The 18339-nt window shown below is 42.3% G+C and overlaps 1 protein-coding gene across 9 annotated transcripts; it reads right to left on the bottom strand.

The window, feature by feature from the left end:
• Positions 1–571: 571 nt before the first annotated feature.
• Positions 572–18239, bottom strand: TNFRSF4 (TNF receptor superfamily member 4). 9 transcript variants are annotated; one of them, XM_064470331.1, is made up of 10 exons: positions 14370–18239; positions 13826–14045; positions 8160–13031; positions 7382–7830; positions 5156–5278; positions 4697–4798; positions 4203–4269; positions 3459–3688; positions 3010–3135; positions 572–2266 (listed from the first exon to the last, which is right to left on the bottom strand). In XM_064470331.1, the coding sequence occupies exons 5-10, from the start codon at positions 5268–5270 to the stop codon at positions 2196–2198; spliced, it is 711 nt and encodes a 236-aa protein (XP_064326401.1). In that variant the 5' UTR covers positions 5271–5278; positions 7382–7830; positions 8160–13031; positions 13826–14045; positions 14370–18239; the 3' UTR covers positions 572–2195. The 9 variants fall into 9 exon arrangements, with proteins under 9 accessions (XP_064326401.1, XP_064326402.1, XP_064326397.1 ...); XM_064470332.1 differs by having other exon boundaries at positions 7747–7830; XM_064470327.1 differs by lacking the exon at positions 7382–7830 and having other exon boundaries at positions 8681–8830; positions 9375–13031.
• Positions 18240–18339: the final 100 nt, after the last annotated feature.

The following is an 18339-nucleotide window of genomic DNA, read 5'->3' as shown; positions in this document are numbered from 1 at the left end:
CAAAAGCCTGCTAAAGCCACAGGACCGACCATTTGGCGATGCCGCTTCCTGCGAGAATGGAACGCTGCTGTAACTGTTTGCCCGTTTGTACTCTCCAATCATACACATCGTACATGCGCATTTAGCTGCTATCACAATTTATTTTAAAAAGTCACTATCACACTTCCTATGTAATACAAACGTTTATATACATTGTATATGAACTTTAAAATAGGAAACCACTGCTAAGTACGCCATATGTATAACATATAAGGAAACATATGTTTAAAAAACATGTTTCTAGACACCAGTTGTATTCTTGAATACATTTCCTGTTGCATATTTTGGCATATGCTTTGGTACTGTGTATATGAAATACCTATCTCTAATGAGTTATCCACTGAGGAGTTATATTTGAAGTGTAAAACACTTCTGAATTATGTCACTTTCAAGTTCACTTCTTCTTGAACTTTTACACTAAGGTATTTAAGTGATATGAAAACCTATTGACAATCACACTTCAAAATCTGAAGCATCTGACAGAAACCTGAACCTGCTACCTGAAATTTGAATGTTTTCCAAAACTAAAGACTGATTAACTTGTGGCAAAACGTTACAGAAGTAAAATTCATTTCATACAGCGTACAGGCAACCAGGTATTTTAACTGCAGAGGCCAAATTAAGAACACTTCTTCAGTTCTGAATGCGGGTTCCACTGACAGTGTGCACAAGGCGATCATCCAGATGAATGGTCAGAGCATAGTTTAGGTATCTATCCACTGCTACATGGTCTTTGCACGTCTTCACTAAAATGCAACCTTTGAAGGCCCAGAGAGTCAGCACTGTGTTGAGTTCAGCTCTTGCCTCTCACAACAGAGAACACCTAAGGAGTTATTCTTTTCTAAACCATCACAAAATTATCATTCATCAACAGAAAACTCTAAGCGTCCATGTATACACTCCTAAACCCAAGACATCAACCGCCTCTCCCCAAATCCAGAGCACTGTCTGGAACCAAACCTGCTTGTGGGTTTCTCCCTGCATTCACAGCAAGCAGTCAAGTCCCACAAAAGTGGTTTAAGCTGAACAGCTTTACTGTGGAGAAGTCCAAGCTTGACTGGAACAGCCTTGCTGATGACAGACACACCAGGGTGTTCAGCACAACAGGATGTCCACCAAGAGGAAGCACGCAGCGCGTCGGTTGCACAGGGCTTACAGATAAAACATTAGTTATACACGGCAGCTACCAAAGTTTACACTGCAGACAAGTGATACTACCTCTCCCCCTATTTTGAACTACAGTTTCCAATAATAATGTTCTAACCCGAAATTGCCATTCCCTTTGCCTTCTGGCAATCCACATATTCTGGTTTTCACACACATAAAGATCTCCATGGAAATTCCCAAACACCTGGAGATTTGGAGCTATCTGGTGATCATCAGTAATTCCATGCGTTGGCCTGACAGTGGGGATACTGCTCAGCATGTTAACATGACGTTTTCTCAATGGGTATGTTTGAAGAAATACAGAAGAGAGAAGTAGCATTGAGTAGCCATTGTGGTGCTATTCTGGCGCATGGCCAGCACAAGAGTCACCAGCAATGACAACTGGCCCTGGAGGAACAGGTAACATCTGCCACTCAACTTGACCAAGAAGAAATAACTTGAAAAAAACTGGAAGCACAAAGGGAGCTAGGTATGTTCATCAGGGGAGATTCTCCTCTTAAAGCGAGGAGAGTTCATCTGGGAACTAGACTGAAACACTGGAGATACCTGTACTGAGGAGAGAGACGTGCTCTGCTTGGCATCTCGGAATTGTAAGACGAGATATAAACTCAGTCATAAAGCAGGTCTTTTGATTTCCCTGTTTTTCTGCTGCTCAATGGTCAGCTCTTACAGCTTCATGAATGCTTTCTTCAGTCCAAAGGCAACTGCCCGTCACTGCATACAGGATTCTCTAGAAACACAGAGGACTATATCAACTCAGTCCTGGCAATGGGGATGCTGTACAAAGCATCTGCCTAAGAAATCATAATTCCACCAAGAACAGCTACTCCGACTGGCATTAGGACCAAAGGGGCCACTCGACCAGACCCAAAGGAACCGAAGTGCAATTAGTTGGCCACATCCACACATACAGCGACAGAATGCACTGTCACATTACTTGTTAAAATCGATCCGCTCAGAAATGCAGGAAACAGTAACATAGTGTGGAATCAGTTTTTGATGAGACTGGAATTGGAGTCAATTTGTTCTTCCTGGACAGGAATTCGAAAGATCCTTTCTCCTGAAAGACAGATAATAATAATAATATAACAACAACAACAACTACTAAATAAAATACTGTACAGAGTAGAAGGGGCAGGAAGAGGGAAACCAGGGACTCTTCTAGTTTCATGGATGACTAGGCAGATATGAGTGACTTTTAGGTCAGTGCTTGTCCTTCCAGACAGGGGTAGGAAACACCAAGTGTAGGGAAGAGTGAAAATACACTTTACCATTGCTCTATGAATGGAACATGAGGCAGCTGTGGGCTGCCTCAAGAGCCAGGCTGCCACTTAATTCTGAACATGGAGTTCAGCCTTTCTCAGTCAAACCTTTCCTGTGTTTGCAGGAGACACTTCAAGACAGTTCATTTCCACGTAGGCAAAAAAGTTCACAATATAATCTTTAAAAGGCCATTGATTCTGTATCTTCTCTGTACTGAATAGAATTCCCTGCACAAAATCGTTACACCATTTTTGCAGGGACTAAGGGAGAGAAAGGCTGGGAGGGGTTAAAAATCAGAGACGACTCCTGCATGGCAACAAGCAGGGGAATTTGTGCTCTATAAGAATGCAAATTTGAGACACTATGACCTCTAGTGCATCAGGACTAAAGAGGGATCAACCACTGGTATTAACGGCAGATGACACTGTGCTACTTAGCCAGGTAGACTTCATTTCGACTGAAGAAATTATCAAAGTTCAAATAGGGGGCCCTGATTATTCTCTTTCCTATACATTTTTCTCCCCATAAAAAGAAACTCACCCTGATGTATGTTTCTACGAGGTTTCCTCTTGGTCTCTTTTTTGGCTGCTTGGATAATCAACAAGAAGATGGACATTCCACTCACCATGAGCAATATCAGACAAATAAGGATAAGCGATAAAGACCCTAGAAGAAAAAGGGAAAAAGAAAACACTAAAAGAGATTCACAGTTCTAGCTAGAGTTTCCATGGCTTTCCAGCTTCAAAAGATGGAATCTAGAACCGTAGAAGTTCTAGTACTCCTGAACCACAAAGCCTAAAATCCCAGCTGCCAAGCAGACCAGCAAGAAGCCTGGAATCCTGCATGTGTCTCCCTGAAAGACTGTGACATACAGATATGGCTTCTGAGAAAGAGTGTGATTTTGTTTCCAATGAAATCAGTTTCAGGGGAAAACTCCTGGCCAGGTCTAGTAAATAGAGAGACTAGACTTGGTCATTCCCTTTCCTTACCCCAGTTAGTCTCTGTGGGGCTGTTCATATCCGGGCAAATGAAAGGAATCACACTGGGTCTGGACGGTGAGAACACTGCAGTTGACGTATTATTCTTGTGGTCAGTAGTGGAAAGATTCAAAGCAGGTGTTGCACTCTGAGACGTGGTGGACTGCGTGACATGGTTGCTGCAAACAGCATCAGCCACTTTTGTTCCTTGCCGAAGAGTATTTTTCCCAAGAATGCTGCAGCTAGAGGTGTAAAATAAATTAGTGTAGTTTTTAAAAAAAAAATCGCAGCAATGACTTTAAGTGATTTCCATGGAACAAGTGAGTGAACATTTTATCAATACAAACTCAGGCTTCACCTGAGATTCTACAGATATGCGAAGAACAATGAAACTAATTTAAGTTATTACTGAGAAAAAAATGAGATTCTGTTTTTCTTAGCATCTGTGCATGTAACAGCCTTGAAGCACGGCTGCATTTGGCGAGGGAGCCTTTTGCTACAGACATAAAACCTCCAGAACTTAAAAAAAAAAGGCTGAGAATACTGTTGTTGCCACAGGTGACGAGAGAAAGGGCAGAAGGCAGACAGATGCTTCAAATCAGTACACAGACTGCCTAAGGCTCCTGAGAGTCATGAGGAACGTGGTTTCATGGCACCTCGTGCAGGTTTACTCTACACACCATGATTTGGGCATCAACTGCCACAGAAGTAAACCCAAAATGTTGCTCTAAACACATTTGGATCAGTGATACATACTTGGTCCAAGGTCGACAGTTTTCATTTTGCCCTATGGAATAAGACCCTTCAGGACATGGTGAGCATACTGGGAAAAGAGGAAGAGGCAGAATTTGAGTTCAGTTAGCAACATAAATGTGCAACAGCTACACCATAATTACACTAATAGCTTATACTAGCAGTCTAGCTTACAGAACTGACCCAACAAAACCCACATAGACTCTAAAAACCATAGTCATTGGGTCAGAAGTAACACAACGTTCTCAGTGGTTCATTTTAGTCTGCAACTGGCAAGGCCTCCTGTTTTCTCTACCAGCTCATTATGGATATTAACAAGGAGAGCATTAAGATTTCTGACAGCTCAGGAATCACAGAGCAACAGTTTGCAGAACTACCGTGCTTTAACACTTGTGTGGAGATATCAATGGGGTATCAACAGCTCTTACACTAGAAATGGCAACTGTCTCATCTGAAGGGGAGGGAAGAGTTTGGAGTCTGACACATCACTAACTTACCGCTTCCCAGTGTATGCCTGACATCTGGCATGTAACCTGCAACACACATGCAAATTCTGTCAGAGGTCTTCTCACACTTCTTCACTTCCACGCTCCCCTTCCCTAGCAACAACACAATAAAGGGCAAGGGAAAGACATGAAATAAGTTAAGAAAAAAAAAAAGTAATTACTCGATGCCTATCTGCTGCGTGTCGAAACAACTGCATAGAACAGATTAACAATTCTGAAGACACCAGCTTTCAGGCAGTGCAAGCCCGCTTCCCTTTGAAGGCTCCACCATCAGTAACAATCAAGAGATACCAGATATTGAAATAACCACCAAGTCTTTGGACTCGGTCGTCTCAAGCAGCAGGCTTTATGACACCAGCCTTCGAGGAGCATGCAAAGATGATAAAGCGTGTGGAGACTGATTGCCTCCCAGATTTGTACAGAGAAATTACCACTATCCAGCTGACTTACTAGTGTCGCAGATTGTACAACTCTTGCAGAAGCTGTGGTGGTACTCATTACTAAAGTAGCCATTTTGACAGGGCAGACAGACTGTGTCTGTTGTTGCTGTGCAGCGGTTTCTCATTCTTTCACCTAAAACAAAGACCACGTAGAAGGAGGAACAGATTGTTATCAGAGGGAAGCCCTCTTCATTTTCATGCATTAGAATGAAAGAGCGCCCAGAAAGAGACAGTTCCACTTACAACTCTGGCTGAATACGTTCTGCAGGTTTAGATATGCCAGAATCCCTAGAAGTTTTGACCCATAGCATCACTGTAAATTAAGCGGCTAAAATGGGCTACAAGGGGCCTGACAGCTTGCTGAGGGTTGAGGCGATGCCCCAAATGATTCTCCCAGTGGATTCCAAATATCACTTCTCCAGACCACCTTTTCACACGGTTTAGACATCACTGTTTGCAGCCAGTGTCAGTTAGGACAAGAAGCAGGTTTTTAGCATAGCAGTAAGTCTGATCTCCAGTGTAATGCAATGGCTTTATGACAGATCCTGCCTTCCCTTAGGAGATAAATCATGCAGTTCAACCCAAATTAATCCCAAACAGGTACAAAAGATGGCAATGGACTGCTCAGGTTTGCAGAAAATTCATTAGTGAAGTAGCCACTTGTAGTATCTTTCTGTTGGCATTTTGAAAGCCCGTTAGGCGTGAAAGAATGCGGTTGTATTTTGATATGCATCTGTACTGGCACCCAACAACATCAGCGACATTACTAGCTCCATTTCATAAACAGTGCGACACAGCACAAGACGCAAGGCAGGCGTTTGTTACTGTCCCAGACAGTATGTGTGTATCACACGTTTTGAAACAAGCTCTGAATGCTTGCACCGCAAATCGCAACCCGTACGGAGCACAGCACTTACACAGAAATGCAGAGTGCTGTGCTACGATGACAAGGTCTGTGAGCAAAGCGACTTGCCCAAACTGAAACAGCAAGTTAAGAGTGGATTTTGGAAAAGGAGCCTGACATGTTCTTTCTGTCTCACTAGCTTCTCTCTCTACAGCACAGGCTGCAGGAACCACAGACAGCTTTAACGACACAGGGTTTTACAGCTGACCTTAAGTACATCCCTATTCTCACAGACTTTCTTTCATTTTGGTTCCTTTTCCCATTCTGTAGGTGAACAATAAGGAACGAGTCTCTTGCTCACTCTCATTTTCTCTGCATTTTATCGAGTGCTATCAGTGGCAAAATACAGGAGATTTTTACTGACTACAATACATACGATATACTTTTATCTTTTTACCGTCTACACAATCAGGAAGAGACTATGAAGAAATGTTTCCCCAACTGCAGCAGATGTGCTAACGATGCAAAACACTGATAGAAGTTCTTTCAGTGTAAGGAGGAACAAAAAACCTTAAGAGATAAACGATTATCTGTATCTGCATACTTTAAATTGAGTTCAGAAACACTCAGATTTAAATAGTTTTAAGAATAATGCAGTAAACTGCCTCAAGTCTTAAAGGCTGAATTTATTCCAATTAGCATCTTCGAAGATGACAGTAGATCGGTGAACTGATCTAGTATTAAGTAGACTTAATTATGAAAAGAGAAAGTAATTATTCTGAAAGATGCACAGAAAACCATATGCAGGATTTTAAGTTGCAACTGCATTTACAAACGTGATCTGCGCTGCTCCAGGGCACGTAGATGTACCCTTCTTTTAGTATTGGCAATATTGACTGTACTAAAAATAAGCCCTTCTGTTAAGGGGATTGTTCCTTGAACAGCAATATTAGCTGTTAATTGTTGTTCCTCTTCATCACCGAGTCACTTCTATAACTAAATCCCAACTATTGAAGTATTTGAGGTTTGATATTTTGCATTTCTGCTTCTCAACACTGCCCTGCCTTTAAAGATACTCAGATTGTAGAAAAAAACCACACATATGATGCAAAACCCAGAATTCAGATTCATTCAGTTTCAACAATAAGGAGGAAACATACGTTTCCTGTCAAGTTATGCTTTGCTAATCTCTGTCTATGAATTAAGCATATCTTTTTCATTAAAAAAAAAAACCACCAAGTCTTAAGTACTACAAACCCTGCTACAAAAGAAAGCTTAAAAAACATCTTCAGCAACAGAATTCATCACCATTTCCAATCTTATGCAAGACTTCTGAGGTTCTCTACGTGATAGGTAAAGGACAGTAAGATAAATGCAACCCTCTTTTCTCACCTAATACTCCCACAGTGACAATACACCAGACTGACACATTAAGGAAGCGGAGCCACACAAAGGAGGTTAAGAACACGTAGGTCTTTCAAAGAGGAAGATTCCTGAATGTAGTATGTTACATAAGTAATTTTAGTCAGTTTAGACTGGTGTGAAGACTCTTCATCAAATGCTTTTTCTCCATGCTATGCTTCCTACATTTCAATATTTCATAGAATCACAGAACATCCTGAGTTAGAAGGGACCCACACGGATCATCGAGTCCAACTCCTTGATTTCCATCGAGCTGTTTTCCACCACCTGTGAGTTATTAACAGACAGATATTACATCACACCATTATAACCAACATCCAGGGAAAACTACTTACCAGGGGCACAGTCCTTGCAGCATTTTTCACCAAAAGGATATTGACGTTCTTTGCATTTCAATCCCAAGCAATGACTAACAGTGACTGCCAGCAGCAAGAACAAAACAGTAGAAAAATGCAAATAAAAACCTACAACTACCATAATGCAGCCCTACTGTCCCAGCAAAATTCTGAGAGTCAAACTCTTGGAGAAGTGATTCTAAACTGCTGGTGACCAGAACAAATACATGTCAGTTGCCGGGAAATTCCCAGCATGTGGCTCCACGCCCCCACCCTTTTCCACACCCCACAAACCTATTTTGTGCAGTTCACAACTGAAATATTCATAGGCAGAAAGACAGCATGCTGAGTAGCATTTTGAAAAGATTTCCATTCATAGCCTTAAAACAGAGTGCCTCCAGCCAGGTACATACCTCTCTACACAGCATTAAAGCACAGTCCTTGAATGCCAGGAGAACTAGAAGAGACGATCCTTGTTATTGTGAAGAGGAGTATTAAAGCAATACGCTGAAAACGTTTTCAGATGAGAGCCACAGGTAAAATGAGACATAGCCCACGCAGGCTTCCTCCTTAAAAGGCGAAAGTACAGATTCTCTCCCCTTGGTCTCACGGTAATGGCAGACCTGTGACTTTTATTGCTGCATAGGAACGCACGCCGTTAATACATTTCTCTCCTCAGGTAGAGTGTGGAATCACAGATCATCAGTCATCTTGATACTGCCCTGAGGAACCAGCAAAACCTACAGACGAGAAGGATTTGCAGTCTCCATTTCGACTCCTACTACCAGACTGCCTGCGCTGCTACTGAAGGAAAGCAAGCTCCTGACTCCAAAATCAGGTAACTTTGTGTTACCCTTACCATTTGCTCCCATGGAAAGAAAAGCTTCCAGCAGAGGTGCGCTCTGTGAAAGCAAAAGATGTAATATTCACATACCAGCTATTTTGAATCCTATTTTGCTCCACAGAAGCATATTAACTCTCGAATCCAAAGCCCCAGAAGGTTTCTCCATCCAGCTGCGCGAGCCAGCAACAGGACAGCAACGGAGGAGGCTGAAGCACGCCGGCACAGCAGTCCTGCCCTCACCTAACACAAGCATGCAGAGCAGAGACAAAAAGGGATCACACTAGCAATTAGTGGGTTTAACTTTCTAGGCTCACTACTAGAATTTTACTAATTTCATCTTACTGATCTAGGATCTAAATTTTAGGTCTTCCAGTTCTAAGAGACTTGAGCAACTCTTATGCAAAGGCCCAAGCAAACACATCCTACACTAATCAAAAATGGTTTAAAATAAAATAAAATGTATTTTTCTCAAAGATGTTTTATTTTTAGTTAAAAAACATAGCCAGACTTCCCAGACAAAGCAGATCTACAGTCACTTTACGTCTAAATGCAAAGGAGATCTGGCTGGAACAGAACTACACGGGGAATCCAATGAGCCTGCAGCATCTGGGAGGACTGAACAGCAATATCGCGGCACGTTTATTCAGAACTGCCGCTTTTCATTTCTTAAATTTCTGTATGACTGTTTAAGAGTGGAAGGGGAGACAGAAGTGAGCAAACCACTATTTCTCTACTTCTATTTTTCAAGCATTTTGGAAAACAGACACTACAAAAGAAGTTATACCTTAAAGCCATTCTTTCCAAAAGGGAGCAAAGCCGACAGAGCAAGTAAACGGTACCAGCTGAACTTCAACTACCTTCACATTCAGCACCTGCACACAGGAAATATCCAAATCTCTTCCCACTGTAGTATCGTACTCAAAGCAATTTAAATGGCTTTATGCCTCATGACTCAGTCATTCCCTCAGCACTGTTTAATCAGATTTTTTTACCCCCCCCATTCTCTTTCACAAACAGTAGCAGACTTTACCTATTCGGTAAGTCGATTGTCATTCATTAAGAAACTGAAAATGCAAACTCCTACGACGTTCACAAACAAGGTAAGGTTAAAATTCTGCTATATACATTTAAACTAAAAACGCCCAAATTACTAGAGCAGCGATGATAAAGCAGTGATATTGTTAAGGATACTTTAATATAAATTAAACGCTTACTTAATAAAAGCAGGTAGCGCAACAACGTCATCTACCATCTTAAGAATTCAGCTTTTATGTATGGCATCCTTAAGTGTTACCAGGCTCAATATTGCCAGACTCCTTTACGTAGCCATATTATGCAAGTAAATAAAACACAGTGATTATCCCACAGCCTTTTGCATCTAATGCACCCCTTGGCTGGATTTTCACTGATGCAAAGGAACCTCTCCCAGACGCTGCCTGGCATTGCCGTGGGAATCACATGTACCACAGGCGTTTACCCAAAAAGCGGGTTCCTTCCCCCGGGGTGGCAAAACGCCGAGCTACACCCAGAGCGGAGGGATTTTATTCATTGCGTGCTTGCGCACAGGCGGTGCCGGTAACTGCGCAGAGCTAGCACCCTGCACCGAGACCCTGCAATACGGTTCAATGTCAGTCACAGCCAATATTCCCGCCCCGCAGCTGGTCATTGGCTCATTGCTTTCTGACATCATCTTAAAGGTACAGCTCCCTTTAAATTTGCCACACATGCTCAGGGAGTGAGGGGCTTATTTGAGTAGGGGGCTTTCTGACCTGTGGGCGTGATTTTTAGCATTATGATGCTAAAGGACACTTAGCTCTAGTTCTTATCAACATGCATAAACATCCCTATTAGTTGTCCTCCTTGACCATGTTCTTTATCACTCAGCTTTCAGCATCTTCTGAGGTGGGATGTTCCCTCCTGTCAGTCCCTCAGCTCTTCTTCAAGGATATAGTCGGAAAACAAATGCTTCCCTATCTCTCAGCTCCCTGCTCTGGCCGCCAAATTCTGTTTTGCCAGGCTCACAGGGTTCATTGTTATTGCTTAGTGGAAAATTCCATTTTCTTCAGGATATCATTGCCCCCCCGCCCTTTGAGACTAAGAGACCTTTTTCATGAGTCTCATAAATCTCACTCCTTTTCATAAGCCGTATATAGTTTTACTATCATACTAGTAATAGATCCAACTAATATACAATCACAATTGTAACAACCTTTGCAACCATCCAGTAAGGGAGAATCCAAGTTTATGTAATATTTTTTTAACTATCTGATTGTTATTGAAGCCCTCAGGTCCTGGTTTGACTTTGCCACTTGTTTTATTCAGTTTAATTAATCATTTAGAGTTTCAGTACTGTTTGGGATGTGAACACAATGATCCTTACCACTTAAATTTATATATACACAAACCCCATGACCATGTAGTAACATCCGAATGCAATTACTTTACCCACTGTTACTGAATTTTTAGTTATTATGAGTTCAAAGGTTCGATTTAAATCTAGAACTAAGATTCCCCAATCTGGGGGTGGGGGTGGCAACAGGTTTTGGAAGTAGAAGACATGCGGTCATGCACTCAAAGTGCAGCTATTTTGGATTCTCCCGGATGACTGGATAAGTTGTAAGATTAAATTTACGGAATATATGACCATCAACTTGGCATAGTTTAACAACACTTTCTGAGGGGGTTCTATAACTATCCTTGTGGGGAAAATAGGTGCTTAATCTCTACATAGACAAGCCCTGCTTCCTAAGCACAGCTCATCAAGGGTCTCTGGTCAATCAAAGTCTAACTTCTCCAGCTGCGGTGCAGGTTCATTTATCTTGATCGGGCCTTATGTACTTTTTACCTGTGTAAAATGAGTCCAGGAATCAGTTCCTTCTACCTTAATCACAGCATAAGTCTTCAATAGTACAGTAGAGGGTCCTTTCCACTTTTCTTTCAACAGCTCATCTTTCCTGGTTCGTACATAGTGTCTCCTGACTGGAATGGGTGGACTGGTGCGTCCAAGGGAAGAGAAGCTGTTTGATTTAGGTACCTGTGTAGCAAAGAAAGTCTGCGAGAGAAAAATCAAATATTCCTTGATGGCAGCCTGTCCTCTTATATGCATTTTGTCCCCCTTGATGTTTAAGAATTTTGTGGGATATGCTTTCCCGTATATGATCTCCAAGGGACTAACCCTTTCCTTAACTCTCAGGGTTATTAAAATTCACAAAAGAGCTAAAGGTAAGGCTTCTAATCCCATTAAAGCGTGCTTCCTGGCGAAGTGTGGAAACTTGCCTTGGGGGTCTGATTCATCCTTTCCACTTTCCCACTAGTTTGAGGACTCCAGGGGGGGTGTAGTTCCCACTTAATCTGTAAAAACTTGGAAAACGCCTGTACTACTTCTGCAATAAAATGAGGCCCATTGTCAGAGGAGATACCTTCTGGAATACCAAATCCAGATATAATTTCTTTCAATAAAATCTTAACTCCTCTACCTTTGTTGGTATAACAAGGGAAAGCTTCTGGCCAGAGAAATTATCTACTAATACCAATAGATATTTATACTGATTATATCTAGGTAACTCTGAAAAGCCTATCTGCCAGTATTCCCCTGGCGTTACTCCTTGTCATAATCTTCTTCCTGATTTGGGGGTTATTAGCACAACAGACAGTACTTTTTTTTCACTACAATATCCGCTATAGTTTGTGTCTTGGGCCCAGAAACACTTCTCTTGGCAGTTAATACCAGCGCATCTGCTCCTGTATGCGTTCCTTGGTGTAGTCTTATACATAATATTTCCATCATTTTCTCAGGAGCCAATAATTGTTTCAGTGGTGTCACCCACCAACCTTGATCATTTTTGGAGCAATCCAATTGTTCTGCTAACTAGTTTTCTTTCTCAATATATTTTGGTGGCGAGAGTTCTAAACGAGATCCTGGAATTAAGCCTCCTTCAGGGCTTTAGCTAAGCCATCCGCTTTTCGATTACCTTTTGCAACTTCGCTATTTCCCTTTTGGTGAGCTTTACAATGTGTTATTGCAACTGCTTGCAGAAATTTTATAATTCGTGTTCCATATTTTATTGGCGCCCCTTGTGAGTTTTGGAAAGAAAGAGGACTGCTAATCGCCCCGTGTGCATGTACCACTCCAAATGCATATTTGGAATCAGTATATATTAACTCTTTTTCTCATGACTCAGTTCTAAGGCTTGAGTCAGTGCTATCAACTCCGCCTTCGGAGCGGATGTATTACCAGGCAGCGCTCTGCTTTCCAGTGCTTGGGTATTTGTTATCACCGTGTATCCAGCTCTGTGTTTTCCTTCCAACAGGCAGCTGCTGCCATCAGTGAAGAGCTCCACTTCCACATCAGGCAGAGGCTCGTCCCGTAAACCTGGTCTGCTGGGATACACTTGCTCAATGGTGGTTAGGCAATCACGTTGTAATTCATCAGACTCAGAAACTGCGAGTAAAGCAGCAGGATTTAAGGTGGAGATTAGGGAAAGCGTGGCATCATCTTATTCTAGTAATACAGTTTGATATCTCGCTAACCTATTCGGGGAGATCCAGCGGCCTCCCTTGTTTTCAAGAAGGGACGATACAGCATGAGGTACAAACACGGTCATCGGTTCACCCGCTGTCAAGTTTCTGAGATTCCTCAATTAAGGCTACAGTCACCGCTACTGCCCTCAGGCAGGCGGGCCAGCCCTTACTAACCTCATCCAATTGCTTGGAAAAGTGTCCCGCTGGCCTTTTCCAGCTCCCCAGTTTTTGTGTCAGCACTCCCAACACCACTTTGTCGTCTTTCACATACATATAATTGAAAGGGTTTTCTCAAATTCGGGAGCCCTAAGGCAGGGACTTCCATTAATTTTCTCTGAATTTCATCAAAACTTGTATGACATTCTGTCGTCCATTCTAGAATCCCTTCAGTTCCTTTTGTGGCAGCATATCATGGCTTGGCAATTAGTCCAAAATCAGGGATCCATAGCCAACACCACCCAGCCATACCTAAAAATCCCCGTAATTGTTTCTTTGAGGTTGGTAAGGCAATTCTGCAAATGGCCTCCTTTCTTTCGGCACTTAATTCTCTCTGTCCTTTTTAACTTCACATCCCATATATTGGGCCCTTTCCTCTTCTATCTGGACCTTCCTTTCAGAAGCTTGATAACCTGCTGAACCCAGAAAATTGAGCAAGCTGCCTGTGGCTTCCAAACACTCTTCACAGGTATCTGAACCAATAAGTCATCTACATACTGTGACAGTGTTACGGCGTTATACTCGTCGTGCCATTGCTCCAATTCCCTCGCCGATGCATTACCAAACAACGCGGGGCTATTTTTGTACCCCTGGGGAGGGACAGTCCCACAGAGCTGCATCTTCCGTCCTGTAGTTGGGTTTTCCCCTTCAAAGGCAAAAATGGTCTGACTCTGTTCATCCACAGGTATGCAACAGAAAGCATCTTTCAAGTCCAACACTGTAAAAAAAAGTATTACTGTCAGGAATTGAGGCTAGGAGGGTATGTGGATTTGGGACCACAGGGTGTACATCTATCGTTCTCACATTAATTTCTCATAAATCTTGTACTAATCTATACTCCTGAGGGTGAGGCTTCTTTACAGGCAAAATCGGAGTATTACGTTCCAACTGACATTCCCTTAATTGTCCATGTTCTAAAAAGGAATTTATCCCTGGTTCTAATCCCCTCTGAGCTTCCAATTTAATAGGGTATTGCTTCTTTCTTACTGGTTGGGCTCCTGGATTTAGTTCGATCTTTATCTGAGTCACATTCTTGGCTCACCTTGGTGTTCCTGCTGACCACACCACGGGTATTTCCGCATCTAATACTTCGTCTGGAGTATTTCCTTCTTCTGCAGGATCCTTCCCAGTTAGCAGGCACATCTGGGCTTCCTACGCATTCTCTGGGGGAATATGTAACTGGACAGAATCTTCAGAGAAGGTCAACTGCGCATTTAATTTACGGAGCAAACTCTGTCCAAGTAACAGTAAAGGCCGTTCTGGCATACAGAGGAGTTCATCTGTTAATTTAGTGTTCCCAATCGCGAGCTCCATAGGCTGAAAAAACAGCCTCGAAGTTCTTTTCCCTGTAGCACCAACGATGCTTACCTTAGTCTTGCTTAAAGGTCCCTCGCAACTACCTAACATCCCACATATTTCTGATCACGGGACACCGGCTCCTACAAAATCATTCTGCCTTTGTTTCCTCATGCTCCTTTTGGTTTTGCCGGCTTTCCTTTATTCACCACAAGAACAGATGATCCTGAAATTACAGCCCCAATTTTCCTTGAGGTATTTTGCTAGAGCGCCTGCATTACCTGTTGCCTCAGGTATAATCAAGGGTTTTAGTGAGGCAGGCGCTCCTCTCAAAAACTACATCGGGATACTTCTCGTTACCGCTGCCCTGGCGGATTGGATCCTGTAACCAACACGTGAGCCATTGCTGTTACCAAAACATTCCCAGGCACAGCAGAGCCAGAGGATCAGCAGTACGGCAGCACAGCAAGCAGCGAAAGCAGAAGAGCAGCCACCGACAAGCACTAGGTTCTAACATACAATAAGGCAAGCAAGCCCCACGGCCAGCACAGAAGCCTGCCCAGTAACAGCTAAACAGCAATAACAGCCATAGATTCGATCTAGCACATTCCAATCAAACCTGTCGGGCACCGCTCTGCTTGAGTAGTAATTACTTCTTGGTGATCGCCTTTGCGTCTTGTAAAGTCCCGACTTCGCTTCCAATTCTCTCATTTTACTCCATAACGCAACAACTTCATGGTGAAGAGCTCTAAGACTAGTAATTAATAACCACCCCAATCTCCCTGATAACTTGCCAGACAAATCCAAAGCCACTATCCATGGCAACCCACGCACAGACTTTTCAATTGTCGGGGGGGGGGCCACCACTGCCCCATCATCTATTTCAGGCCATGCTGCTGGTGGAGCCAATGTAGCCAGGAAAGTGGCCATGGGGGTCCAGCGCTCAGTACTGGGCCTTCCCGGAATACGGGGAGTCACCACTGCAGCCTCCCCAGTCCCCAACTTTTTTGCCAACCATAGCCTGGGTGTTTCTGGATCCTGCTGACAACGCCACATGTGAGAGCCAGCAAAGGCAGGGCACAGGAACAATCACAAAACCATGGTTGAAATGCAAAGAGTGAATTTATTTTCGTTACCTCGCCAACAAGAGGCACACGAGCAGGGACGCAGGCACTGTGGAGCTCGGTCCTTGCGAGGGAATCACCGAACCTGCTGTTTTAGCCCGTGTTTCAGGGATTCGCACAGGAATAATTTATCACTGTGCTTTGATCTGTCCCACAGCAGGGCAGGAATCTCAAGCGTGTTCAGTAAGTAGCTTCTAAACCTTTCCCAGGCCTGTTATCTAAATACAGACATTTTACTTGTCCAACACACAAGACCAAACAACAATTAATATGGCATATTTGCTTTTAGACACCCCAGCTCTAAGTCACTTGGGCATCTTTACGATCTTCCTCACTTATGGACTCCGATCCTAATTGTCTTGGAGGGGCTACCAATAGCCGAGTATCTTCCTCCATTTCCTCTGACCTTTTTCCTTTTGTCTTACAGTCAGTACAGCACAAATTTTTTCCTTTTTTTCCCTTTTCTTGGTTAAAGAATAAATTCCACTCCAGTGTTTCAAATCCACCAGACCACGTTTCTTCCTATTATCCCAGTCGTTTCTTAATGTAAAGAACAAATCAACATATCTCATCCCATTTCTCATTTTTCTCTGACAAAACAACATTAGCTGTAATATAGTGCTGTATTTCAAAGACCCATTTCCAAACCATCTTTCACCATCCTCCAACTGATATTGTGGCCACAATTGATTGCAACACCATCTTAATTTATTCTTAGCCATGGGATACCCTCCAAATTTACTCCAACTCTTATGGTGCATCCTACGGGAGAACAAAGAGGAGCCTTCCTGGAAGCAGTGGAAACCAGTTTGGTACTAAAAAAAGAACCAATGTTTCACACAACAAATTCCAAATACAAATGAGGGATTTTCTCTTACAGCTCCCTTTAAATTTGCCACACATGCTCAGGGAGTGAGGGGCTTATTTGAGTAGGGGGCTTTCTGACCTGTGGGCGTGATTTTTAGCATTATGATGCTAAAGGACACTTAGCTCTAGTTCTTATCAACATGCATAAACATCCCTATTAGTTGTCCTCCTTGACCATGTTCTTTATCACTCAGCTTTCAGCATCTTCTGAGGTGGGATGTTCCCTCCTGTCAGTCCCTCAGCTCTTCTTCAAGGATATAGTCAGAAAACAAATGCTTCCCTATCTCTCAGCTCCCTGCTCTGACCGCCAAATTCTGTTTTGCCGGGCTCACAGGGTTCATTGTTATTGCTTAGTGGAATATTCCATTTTCTTCAGGATATCACAAGCTGCTCCTAAAAACAGCCTGGATGCAGCTGCTCTGGTTGTAGTAGGAGAGGAGAGCTTCAGAGTGGTGAGTTGAGCTATGCTATGGGTCAGAAAGACGACACTGCTCTGCCTTTAGTCAATATACATGTATCACTTTTCACTACAGATATATACCTATATATAGATATAACCTAGATATTCTTATCTATATGCGTATCCTAGATATTCTATACAAGCTTTTGAATCCTGGAAAGATGAAACATGTCCATGAGATGATAGCATTCAGCTACAAAGTCCTATTAACAGTAGGCAGATAGGTTCTGTATGTAAAGTGCACATGAAAAAAGAAAAAAAAAAGGAAAAACAACACGGATCTCAAAACTAGTGCTTAATAAAGAGCTTTAAAGAAAAAGTCCCTAGATTCCTTAGGGATTACAGGCAAGTAAGGGTTGCCCTATGGGAAAGGACCTACAAGAATCTGAGAAAGATCGAGTGCATATAAAATACTTGAAGGATTTTTTAAATAAATATGTCTATGGACAAACTAGAATAGTTTGAGCTTCTAAAATTCCAAGACAGGAATAATCTCATGTACCTCCAAATCTCACCATGCAGTCCACTTTATCCTTACAGCTGTTAGTTAACCTGTGATCCTGATTTCTGGCAGAGAAAAACAAAACACATTAAGGTGCAGAACTCCACACATACATTAAAAATTAATTTTTCACAGTTGTTGCTCAAGTTTCAGGTTTCTCAGGTGTGTGGCAAATACCGCAACAACTGTACATACTTTAACAACATACTACGTTACCTTGTATTTTTCAAGGGATTCCATACCCACATTATCAGAGGATGAAACTAAGACTGCATATTCATATTCTTTGCCTCTATTGACAGATGAAGTTCCAAATTTCATCATCGTATTTCAGCTGCTCAAGAATCCCTCTGTGAGCTAACTCTTGCTTTCTGAGCATCAGGTGTGATAAGATAGAACTTGTCCGCTCAAATTATACCTAAAGAATTGAATTGTGCAAACAACTGGAGTATAATATGAGAATGCAGTCAGGACATTTACGCAATTACCAACTAACATTGCTAAAACTTTTGTCTTAACTAGATTGTGAACAACTGCATTACAAAGCTGTATGTTTACATGTATAATTTTGTGTTAGTCCAACGTGCAGGTCAGTGCATATTTATGAAGCCTTAGTTAAAACAACAGCCAAGCAAAACCTAGACCTTTTGCCAATCAATCTAAACCAGCCATACCTATGATATCGGTATCATAGATATCACATCATCTATGGTATGGATATCATATCCCTCTCAGAGTTCTTTCAAAACCATATTTTGTCTGT

The sequence above is a fragment of the Phalacrocorax carbo genome, chromosome 20 (genome assembly GCF_963921805.1).
Source record: "Phalacrocorax carbo chromosome 20, bPhaCar2.1, whole genome shotgun sequence".
Classification (NCBI taxonomy): Eukaryota; Metazoa; Chordata; class Aves; order Suliformes; family Phalacrocoracidae; genus Phalacrocorax; species Phalacrocorax carbo.
This window is presented reverse-complemented; position numbering and strand designations above follow the sequence as displayed.